Source organism: Peromyscus eremicus, chromosome 5 (genome assembly GCF_949786415.1).
Source record: "Peromyscus eremicus chromosome 5, PerEre_H2_v1, whole genome shotgun sequence".
NCBI classification, from domain to species: Eukaryota; Metazoa; Chordata; class Mammalia; order Rodentia; family Cricetidae; genus Peromyscus; species Peromyscus eremicus.
Genome location: NC_081420.1, coordinates 126,255,879 through 126,268,002, shown reverse-complemented (window position 1 = coordinate 126,268,002; position 12,124 = coordinate 126,255,879). Strand labels below are relative to the sequence as shown.

Below are 12,124 nucleotides of genomic sequence, written 5' to 3'. Positions count from 1 at the left end.
GAAGCGGGATTCTATGAGCAAGTGCATCAAGACCATGATGGGGAAACCTGCAGAGACGACTAAACCAAACTAGTGGGAACTCATGAAAGTTGGATCAAAAATGGCTGTGGAGTCTGCATGGGACTGGACTAGGCCCTCTGCATGGTGAGACAACTGTCTAGCTTGATTTGCTTGGGGGGCCCCCTGGTGATAGGATCAGAATTCATCCCTGGTACATGAGGGGCTTTTTGGAGCCCACTACCTATGATGGGACACCTCATGCAGCCTTGAGGCAGGGGGAAGGGCTTGGTCTTGCCTCTACTGGATGTGCCTCCCTATGGGAGGCCTTGCCTTCTTGTGGGGGGGGGGAGTAGGGGGTAGGTTGGGAGGGGGAGGCTGGGGGCAGGAGGAGGGAAGAGGGGGATCTTTCATTGGTGTGTAAAATGAATGAAAATATTTTCTTAATAAAAAGTAAAAAAATAGATAAAAAATAAATGTCAATCATTTTGCTTTTTCTTTTCTTAAACATCTTTTGAGATTATACTATAATTAAATCATTTCTCCCTTCCCTTTTCTCCATTCAAATTCTCCCATGTATCCCTCTTTGCTCGCTTTCAAATGGATGGCCTCTTTTTCTTTAATTGTTGTTACATATATGAGTGTATATATAAATATGTGTTCTTAAATATATCTACATATATAAAGACAACCTGCTCAGTCTATGTAATATCTCTTTTTTGTATTAAGTTTTCAGGGGTGACCACATTTTTGAGAATTTTGCAGTTTATGGAATATTAATCATGTTACTAGAGTCCCTTACAATCTATAGTGGAATGGTACCATCAAATATTTAAATGTCAAATTTTTAAAAGAAAAGGGTATATACACCCACCTAAATCCCCATATACTATGCTACATTTAGCTATGTTAAGTTTAAAATTTTTCACTGTAAAGGATAATGCTTCTTCTGATGCCCTAAAGGAAGCACAGCCTAGAGTATGTGTTAAATGGGGAGATCTAGAGACTAATCAATGAAAAGCAACTGATGTTCTTCTAACATCAGGGAATGGGTATGCTTATGTTTTTCCAGAAAATGAATGAAGTCCCAGATGGTTCATGCTTTGATGAATTCAACCAGGACAGCATTCTGGAGACCCCTAGACAAATGAAGCATCTGAGGATAGATGGTAAACTCATCAAGAGGAGACACTCCAAGCGGATGAGGAAGTTGATAACTTGGGGAGACATCAAGACTCATCAAGCTGAGATTTTAGGGAAACAGCAGGGATACAATACTACTGACCCAAAAATATTACTGTTATATTTACAGACTGTATTACATGCTAACTCTCAGCATGTCAATGCAGAATCCAAATGTCTTTTTTCAGGGGGAATAAAATGCATACCTGTAATAGAAGACAATATGATTGTTTTGCCATGCTAAGGATTATTTTTATCTTTTAGGACCAGTTGTCTGGATAAAAGATGGTATAAAAATATTTAGTACCATGAATGGGGGACATTTTGGTCAGACTAATCTAATGGGATCAGTCCAAATGCAATAATATGGATTTTAGCATAATTAAGTACTCTTAAGAAAGCCATGATGGTGGAAACTATAGTTGTATGAAGATGAAAAAAGGAATATCTGGTGTATTGCTTACCAAAGTTGGTATTATTATACCTAGAATATTTCTATCTATTGCCAATGGTTTAGACAATAACCTCTGGCTTCATTTGGCACATGGCAGTCAACAGACACAATCCTTTTGTGTCAGAGGAGACCCATCTATTCCTTGGCTCTTAAAAATAAATTTATATGGCATAGGGATCACTCATATGCATTATACACAAATCATGGGGGACAAAATAGAATCCATTCACACCCATATACACAAGGCTTCCTCTGATATTCCAATCTATGGTATTTTTCTATCACATTGTTTATGCTTTAAATGTACTTATATCTCTCTTTATTGCAATTTTACCTCTAATCATACCATACCCTCTGGTAAACAACTGCATTTGGGATGGACATTTTTGTATGGGGAAGGTGGGAGACCTGCTCTTACTTTTCCCCCAGGGTACTCTTGAGAAGTGAGAAATATTTAGATAGAAATATAGAGGAGAGACAGATAGAAACATAGGATAGCCTTGGGAGGGCCTGGGTAAAAACACACCATCCCCTTCTGTCTCTGCTAAACGGCTTTTTATAGATATGCCAAGGGGTGAGCAAAAGTCCTCCCCCTTGCACAGCCAAGTGCAGACCCTTCCAAACACCTGGTAACCATGCACGTGGTCAATCCATCCCCTTATGCAGTCCTGCTGTGTAAAGTAAGCTCAGATATCACTAGGAAACCTCTGTGGACCCCAACCAGTGGGGGGGGGGGGGCGCTGAAAATGCTACTTACACTGCCCTTCCTGAAAGTTATAAAGGTTTATGTAGGCTAGGCCATGTTATACCCATTTTGCTCAGTAAACCTTTGCAATCAATAGAATTAAGTACAGTTAAGGCTACACAGAGAAACCCTGTCTAGAAAAACCAGAGAGAGAGGGAACTCACCCTGAGAATTGTGATGATTCTTTGCACATATTAGATCCTGTTGTAATGGTTGCAGTCTCAATGGCTTTGTTATTGCCTATCCTAGGAATAGTTACTGGAATACAAAGAGAGGTCTCAAAGATGGCATGCGTGATTAGTAAAACTAATAATATCACAGCAAACATTAGCAGAAATTAATCAAGAGATGGTGAATTGAGAACCATAGTTTTACAAAATAGAGCTACTATAGATTAATTGTTGCTCAAGCATAATCTTGTTTGTCAACAATTCCCTGGCATATGTTGCTTTAATGTGTTAGATTTTTCTTATACTACTGATGGTCAAATTAATGATTTGCATAAAGAGATAGACAAAATCTCTTAAGTGACCTTTGAATGGCCATCATGATTAAGGTGGTTTTCTCTTGGTCTTCTGCTACCTATTCTTATAATTCTCTTATGCTTGCCTATATTAATTAGACTAGCCATAGAGACAATGCTTTCACATGGGCTCTATAATAGCCACTATTTTTTCTTTGAAAACAGAAACAGGGAGATGTAGAAGAGCACAGATAGCACTAGAGAAACTGGAAAGTTAGAAATGCAGGCTTTTCTCCTCGATGGAAGGGAATGTATACCTGTTTTCCAAAACTGTACTGTGCTTGTTATTGTCAAAACAGCTCGGGTCAGACTCCAGAAGCTTGAAGCAGTCTGGCTAATAAAATTGTGCGGAACCAGATTTCCTTCTTGGCACTCACAGATGGTTCCTCTGTTGGCTGTAGTGCTTGCAGAGAACCTCACACCATTCCCTTTGGTATGCATTGTCTTTGATGCTCTACACATACAGAATTAAATTACTGTGCTGGAATTGTCTTTCTGAGAAAGCAAGTGGCATTCAGATGTGGTGTCCCCTGAGAACTCTGTCTTTCAGCGCTCAAGCCAAGCAAGGCACCTCTTCTGACCTTTCATTTGCTGATTGCTCCCAGTAGGAACCGAATGCTGCAGTGAGCATGCCTGCAGTGAGCATGCCTTTCCTCACAGGACTAGAGAACTCACAGCGCCCGTTCTTCCTGCTGCCATCTCTCAGGTGCTGGAACGACAGGCATGCATCATCCTGTGTCTACCTGCCTACCTGTTTCTCTGGCCTCCCTCCATCCACAAGGTTTCAAGTGGAGCCCAGGCTGGCATCAAAGTCATAATCCACCTGCCTCAGTTCCCAAGAGGTAGAATTAAAAATGTGCTAAGCTGGGCGGTGGTGGTGCATGCTTTTAATCCCAGCACTCAGGAGGCAGAGCCAGGTGGATCTCTGTGAGTTGGAGGCCAGCCTGGGCTACAGAGGGAGATCCAGGACAGGCACCAAAACTACACAGAGAAACTTTGTCTTGAAAAGCCAAAAAAAAAAAAAAAAAAAAAAAAAGTGTGCCCTATCCATAATCTCTATTGCTGTTTGTGAGGGTAGAAGATAGGGTCTTTCTAGGTAGCCCATGTTGCCCTCCAACTCAAAACAGTACTCCAGAATCCACCTCCTCAGTGCTAGGATGACAAGTGCATGGGGACATGAGGATGGGTGGATGGGGACTAGGATCCTCTTTTTTGTGCTTTCTCTTTTCTCTGTGGCTGACTGGAGTAGCAAGGTCTGTGGGCTACCCTTCCTCACACATACGATACATCCTAGAAGCAATGACCTTCTAAGGGAATGCAATTGTCTCTCAGCCCAAGCACCTTCCTTTTGTCAGCCTCCCTGGGGCCTAGGTGCTGGTCACACAGGTGCTGCTCACTTATCACTGCAACGGTGCCATGACACCAGCTGGCTTTTCACTGTCGCAGTGAGGAAGACCGCCAGGCCCCTCCAGGACCCGTTTTGCGGGACCTTGCCATGCCCTTCTCAGGAAGGAAACCCACCTTCCAGGAAAGCTCTAAGACAGGCTGGGGCACTGTACAGGCTCCCTTGCCAGAGCGAACAGAGCAGGTGCCTGAGCCCTGGATCTTTACCCAGTAGGATGGAGAGCTGTGTGGAGGCTAATACTCTCCCAGGTGGCTGTGACAGAGGCTGACATGCCAATCTAAACTCCCAGCTGTGCTATTTTAATACGGTCACTATGCAGATAACCACAGGGGACCCAAGGCCCTGAAAGATCAGGTGCCAGACAGCCAAGCCTCCGCAGCCTGGGTGGCAGTTTGTCCTCTCAAAGCCAGCATGAATGTGGCCCTGAGGCGACAAAAGGCTGGTGAGTGTACCATCTAAGGAAAGACAGGAGGCAGAAACAGATGGAAGGACAATCAGCTATGACAGATGCCTCCTCTCAAGGAGTCCGTAGAGCATGGGACAGACAGACTCTACTATCCCAGCCATAGCCTGACAGCTCTTCAGCTCCCAGTCCAAGGGACTTCCAAACAGCAACTATTGGACAATGTCATCGATCTACACCCCTGGCAATTGGACCACAAATCCTTCCTTGAAGGAGAATGGGAGCAGTCCTTTTTGTGGTAGGTATAGCTGAACGCTATTGTAAGGATTACTCATTTAAAAGAATACCTTCCACATCCTGAAAGTCCTTCTTTTCTTTTTTATCAGACAGGGTCAGGGTGTTTGGGATTTTTGAGAACGGTTATTTGTTTGTGTGATTGGAGTAGAGCCCATGATGGCCTTGCAGATGCTAAGCAAGGATTCTGCCTCTGAACAACAACCTTCCCTGTCCCCTCCGTCTCTCTCCCTCTGTCTCTCTGACAAGGTTTCCTATGTACTTTTAACCAGTTTCAAACATCTGTTCCTCCTGCCTGTGCCTCTCAAGGGGGTAGGATTACAGGAGTGTGCCACAGAGGCCCGTTTTATTCTGAGAGATTATGCTCTGCCAGGCCTGTGCTGACAGGATGGAACTAATCCTGACCCTTACAACACCCCATGAAACATGGATTTGGCTCCATTTTATGGGAGAGGAAAACCAGTTCCAAGGGAATAAACCACTAACCTGGACTGCACAGCTGGGAAGTGTTACACTGGAGTTCAGGTCCAAACAATTGTGTACTTCTTTGGAGATGTAGTCTTACTCTGTAGCTCATGCTGACCCTAAATACCCACAATCCTCCTGCCTCCCAAGTGCTGGGATTACAGGGATGCACTGCCATGCTGTCTTAATCACTGTTCTATTGCTGTGAAGAGACACCATGACTAAGGCAATTTACAGAAGAAGAACTTCGGTGGAGGGCTTGCATACAGTTTCAGAGGGTGAGTCCACAGCCATCGTGGTGGCAGGCAGGCAGCCATGTCTCTCTGAAGCAGTAGTTGAGAGCTCACATCTGACCCACAGGTGGAGGCAGATGGATCCAGATGGGGCCTGGTGTGGGCTTTTGAAACCTCAAAGGCCACACAGAACGACATATCTTCTCCAAGGTCACACCTCCTCCAACAAGGCCACACCTACTCATCCTTGCTAAACAGTCCCTCAAGTGGGAACCAAGCATTCAAATATTATGAGACTATGGGAGCCACTGTCATTCAGACCACCACACATGCCCACACGTTGATAGTGCCCTTCTTGTACATGATGATCCTGAGGTCCTACAGCACGTGATGGGCCGGTCTTCCCTGCGCTTCTCACTAGTCATCCCACAGCTACTCCCCTCTCGGACCCTTTTGTTCCTCGTCTATCTTCATTGACAGGTCCATCAGAACCATCCCAGCCACCTGAAGCTTCCTTGAGCGTACAGCAGAGACACCTTCCCCAGGCCAGTGTGGCAGACAGTGGAGGGGAGACCCACCTCTGGCCCTGTCCCCAGCTTTGGCTTTCCATTGTGCAGTGGACAGTTCTCCCAACCCCACACCACCTCCTGCTTCCAGGGCCCACATTAGAGGTCTGGTGAGATGTGATGCACTGCTCACCACTCAGAGGCAGTTTCATTCTTCCCTGACTGTGGTCCCAGCACAATGCCAGCCAGGAGTGACAGTGCCCCACTGTCCAGAGGAACACTCTGATTCTCCAGAAGGAAACTGGCTTCTCTGAGGTTCTACAGAATCAAGGTCATTGGGAACAGAAGGCAGAGTCCTGCACATGCCAGGCGAGTACTCTACCACTGCACTGTACTCCCACATACTTTTGCTTTTTGACATAATGCCTAAGTTGTCCAGGGTCACCTCCAACTTGAACTGTAGCTCACAATGGTCTGGAGCTTCTGCTAGTTCCGCCTGCTTCACCCTCCCAGGTATCAAGAATTGTAACCTGCACAACCACTCCTGACTTGGAAGCAGGTTTGAAAACCCACATATAGGTCCCTCCTTTGTTTCACTTCAAGACTGTACTGAGTGGGGACAGCTAGACAAACAAGGAGGATCAGGGTTCTGCACAGAGCTCCTGCCATCCTTCATTCACTGTAGGTAACCACTTGGTCCATGTGCAGTCCCTGATGAGGGCTCCTCACTCACTCAGACATAAGTTACCCAAGGAGACAGACACACACAGAGATGGAGAGACGGAAAGGAACAGGGACCCATGGGCTGCTGGTACATGTGTATGAATCCCTGTGCTTGGAAGATGGAAGAGCATTGCTTCTAGCTTGAGGCCAGCCTGAGCTACATAGAGTTCCAGACCCTGCTTGTCTACAGAGTGAGAGCCTGTTTGAAGAATACAATCAGAAAGGGCAGGGAAAGGGCTGTGGGAACGCATTTGCAGACATACAGGAGACCGAGACAGAGAAGCCGTGTGTCCCCTGGCTGGGTTTTGAGTGCAGTTCCTGTGTTTTTCTTAGCTAGCCTCTTTTATCTCTCCCCTCTGCCTCCTTTGACTGGCACACCAGGACCTCAGCAGTGGCCTTTTTCAGACTGGAGGAGTGTGCCTGTTGTAGATGCCACAGCTCCTGGGCTTCTGAGTCATATCCCCCCCCCCCCCCCAACAGTGTCTGCTCACTACGGTCATGACTGTCCACGTGTGAGAAGTAGAACTGAAGAATCCCACCCTCACCCCCCAGTGCTTGGCTCTGGGGCTCTAATAGTAGCCAACTGATCTATCAGTGCTCTTCGCATTTTTGGGGGGATTGCCATCTCCGCACTTGTCTACACGTATCTTTTGCTACTGCATCTGGGATTCCTTAGGCATCACCTTGTATGCAGAGGGCTCTTGGCAAGGTCTAGGGATCCTGAAGGGCAGACCCATTCATGGCTTTTGTGTATCTCCAGCTGGCCTCAGATCTGCCCCTGGACATATGTGCAGGAGGCCCGTGTGTAATTGGGGCCTGTGGAGAGAAGGGCAGTTAGTACCTGGAGGCTTGAAAAATGACAGTTCCTGACCTGGGCTCCACTGTTTACCTCCACAAAAAAGGACAGAGTCCTGAGGACTCCAGCCTTTGATCTCAACTCCTCTGAAGAACAATGCAGGGGGTCCAAGTTCAAGGCCACTCTGGGCTCCCTGTAAGATTCTCTCTCAAAAAACAGACAAACAAACAAAAAACCCAAACAGAACAGACAACAACAACAACAACTAAAACAAACAACACTGGGAAAGTGACTCTTGGCAAAACACTTTCCTAGCAAATCCCTTGGTTGAGCCTCAGTAACACACACACACACACACACACACACACACACACACACACACACACACACAGAGTAGCTGATAGAGGGGGTGATCGGCATCAAGCAGTAAGAATATTGTCACCTGGATTTGAACTCTTGTCCTAGTGACACAGTTTTTCAAGAAAACGCATCCTGCAGAAGAGGTGTTGAGAGACCCAGAGGAAGATGGGCCAGACGAACAAGCCAAAGAGGTATGTGACATACAGGACTAGATTCAAAACTGTCAGAGCGGCAGTCACAGCAGCTCAGAGATGAGAGATCTCGGAGATTCAGAGGGACAATCAGAGAGACACAAACCCAGGCAGAGGCCGAGCTACAGCTGCGGATGGGACCCGGTGGTAGTGAGAGTCCGGGAAACTACCTGAACACGAGTGGAGTTCTAGGGGGTGGAGAGCCGGGTGGCTGTCACTGCTGCAGATGACAACAGTCCCTTAGGTTCAGAGAGCTGCAGGGGAAGGAATCCCCCGCCTGATGCTGCGAAGGTTGAGTAGGAACTAGGGGCTCTGACCTGGGTACCCGGTGCAGACACAGCAGTCCGCACTTGCGGCAGCTCGAGAGCGCTCTGAGTCCTCCTGTGGGACACTGGCTCCAGACTCCCGCGTGGCGGCTCCACTGGCCTGCCGTCCCACCGCGGTCCTGGCCGGGACAGTGGCGCTTTCCGACCAGTTACAGCTGCCCTCCCGGGTCAGCCGCCACACACTCCAGGCAGAGCTCGCAGAGAAGGCTGCAGCAGGGCTCAAGCCCGGGAGGAGGCCCGCTGTCCAGCCTCCAGCCCCGACCCCACAACCGCAGGCGACGGAGTGCACAGCTGCCCTCCCGCTCTGCATGCACCTCACTCACCATCTCCAGCTTCCTGGGAATCACGAGTCCTCACTATGGCTCTCACCGCACCACAGATGCACCAGGCCACAGCGGCCAGCACTAAGTGTCCAGGAAGGGCCTCCGGAGAGGGGATAGTACCGGGCGACAGGTCCCAAGATGGCTGGTCTGAGACAATAATGTGCCCAGCAGAAGTTGTCTTTGCTACTGATTGGACAATCCTCACACTATTGCCTCTGATTGGACAGAACCTCATGTCCAGAGCTAGAGTGACAGCGGATGGACCCAACCGGTTATTAAATGAATAATAACAGGTTCACTTGGATTTTTGTGACCGGGATTCTAGCGCAGAATCTAGCCCCACTTAACAGTTATATTCAACTTTGTATACAAGCCTAGATCTATTCGCTTATGATATATATTAGATAGATAGATAGATAGATAGATAGATAGATAGATAGATAGATAGATAGATAGATAGATAATAGAGATAATCTTACCCAACAATAGTTGGAACAATTTAATAAAATTTCTGTAAAATTGCCAAATTCTACTCTTTTGAGGAGACACCTTGAGCTTTGAAATGAGAAACAGTTTCCTAAAGCACCAAGTTATAATAAAGTTTTTAAATTAAATTTTAGAGCAGTATACAAAATTATGTGCTTCATATGACACTCCCATGTGCTTGTCCTTCTTCTTTGTCCTCATTCAGTCTCTCTTCTTACTGCCCTCTGCCTGTCCCTTCTACGTCTCTCTGGTCGGTTGCGTTTCTTCCTTAAGACAAGCCCTTAGCATTCATATTCTAACAAGTGTACATGGGGGCGGGCAAAACAACACAGTGAGAAGGGGTGTTGTGAAGTACCCAGCTGCGAAGACTACTCAGACACTAATTCAAGCCAGCAGGAAGTCTTTACTAGAGGTTGACTACACTGGGCGTTCGTGACACCAGTGCAGCCTTGAGTCTTTCTCTGGCTAGGCTTTCAGACACACACACACACACACACACACACACACACACACAAAATCACACCCTGGGTTGACACATCAGTTAGCAAGAATATTTAGCCAGAAGCAGAACTCCAAAAGCACAAGATTAGTGCATCTAGGGACTTTCCTAGAACTATGGATTTGAAGGATGGGGTCTCTGTTATCATTTTGGCAGGTGTTGCTGCCTATGCTCTGACTTTCAAGGTCTGAATGGTACTTCCATAAGGGCATCAGCTGAACCAAGGATTGGATTTCAAGTACACTTGACTCCAAGCCTGATAAGTTTGATTATAATTTTAATTACATGTGGTTTAAAGAACCATAACAACCATACCAAAAAGCAACAAAGCTTTTTTTTTTTAATTTGTCTCGGTAAGATAAATTCAAAACATGTATCATGCGCCTCACCTCATGAACATTTCTATCCCTTTTAGTATTTTCAGGCTAATTGTTACTTCCTATACTAAGATTACTGTGTATGAAACATCTTTCTATGACAGCAAATGATATTCATACAGATATCTACCTTCACAGTATATTTGGTCTTGCAGCAATATAGCCAAACAAGGACACAAGCCCTGAATTTTTTTTTCTTTGATTTTAGTTTGTCAGATCTGTTTTTTAACACTGAAACTGAAGCAGGCCCCCAGTTCTTAGTACGCCTTAGCATAACTGACTCCATGGTGTGAGACTCAGCATGTAGACAACACCACCTGCCAAAACTAAAAAGCCTAATCCATTAAAGTTCATAGTTCTGGGAAAGTCTCTAAATGTGCTAACATTGCTTTTTGGCTCCTGTAGTTCCACTTCTGGCTAACTGTTTTTGTTAACTGAAGAATGTGAACCCAAAACATGGTTTTTGTACTTAAAAGTTCACCCTGAGAAAGGCTCAGTACTGGTGCTACTCTGGGATCCTGAACACCCAGTGTCGTTGCTGGCCAGCTAATAAAGACTTTCTTTTGGCTTAAAGCCATGTCCAAGCAGTCTTCTATGGTAAATGCCCCACAATATTTCTGGAGGTCCCACAGTGATCCCAGAGACCGGACCTCAAGCGAGACAGGGGTCTCAGAGCCCCTTGGAGCCAGGAAGAGTACACTGGTCAGGGGACTCCCAGGGAGGGCACAACCTGAGATGTTCAGGTCCCTGAGGGTCCCTTTGATCAGTCACTGCCTGATGCTTCAGAGGGGTCTGACACCTCCACCCCAAAAGGAAACAAATTAGAAAGTCTATTGGTCTGTCACCTCTGGGGGTGGTAGTGGGGTGCAGTTAATCTGGTTAAGGTGCCTTCTGTTTGGACACTTAGGAGAGCTTGGACAACCCTGCTGATGCAGTGTCCAGCATCCATGTGAGACGTCACTGGATCCCTCTGTGTGTTCCGGTGTATGAGCGTGTGATGGCCACCTTTGCTGTTTTTCCTGTGTCACTGTGTTTACGTGTGTCTTTCTATGTTCCTGTCAGTTCTGTTTCCCTGTATTCACTTTCTGTCTGCATGTAATGGCTTTCTCTGGTGTGAGAATCCCCTGGCTTAAGACCTGTGCCCCTCCTATGGGGACTCAAATCCTTTTGGCTCTGTTAGGTCACCCAGAGAAACAAACAAACAAACAAACAAAACCCCTCTACCTGTCCCACTCTGGGAGCAGGAGCATTTGCCTGTTTTGTTGCTTGGCTCTTGCTCATGACCAGGGTTGGTCCCTGTATGGAGATAGGGAGGGGTCAAGTCTCTCATCCAGGGCCCCCTGCCATCTAAGCAGAGAGTGCACTGGGAGGGGAAATAGTTCCCCCAGGTGAGCATTCCCTCCACTCCTGCCTGTTCTAAGCAGCCTCAGGGAGGGGGGAAAGTTCTTCTGGCTGTTTCCAAAAGAAAAGAGAAAGTTCCACTCCTTTCTCTTTCATGATTTATGTCATCCCTTTAACCAATGATCCATAAAACTTACCATTCTCTTAAAACAAAACAAAACAAAAACACCCCTGAACTGGGCACAGGGATCACTGGTAGACAAGGCAGCCTGAGCAAAGTGGATTTTCTCTTCTGTCCAACACTGACCAAGTAGACTTTAAACAACCTTTACTAGGTCTCTTTTAAAGAATTAAAGACAGCTACTAAAAAGATTTCTTTTATCACCCAGTTGGCCCCAGATATTAGAAAACAGTTATAAAATTTAAAGATATAAGCAGGTCCCAGTCGCTAGAGGTAGCTCAAAGGGTGTTAAAACATAGAACTGAATGGGACGA

General features: G+C 46.3%; 1 protein-coding gene across 3 annotated transcripts in view; it reads right to left on the bottom strand.

Moving 5' to 3' along the window:
* Positions 1 to 9,058, bottom strand: part of LOC131912005 (zinc finger protein 25-like) — a 44,066-nt gene extending 35,008 nt beyond the window's left edge. For all 3 annotated transcript variants that reach the window (XR_009379494.1, XM_059264481.1, XM_059264482.1), the window contains exon 1: positions 8,927 to 9,058. Coding sequence is in view for 2 of the 3 variants with exons in the window: in XM_059264481.1 (XP_059120464.1) it covers positions 8,927 to 8,929 (3 nt within the window). In the remaining variant the exon portion in view is untranslated. The remainder of the gene's footprint in view (positions 1 to 8,926) is intronic.
* Positions 9,059 to 12,124: the final 3,066 nt, after the last annotated feature.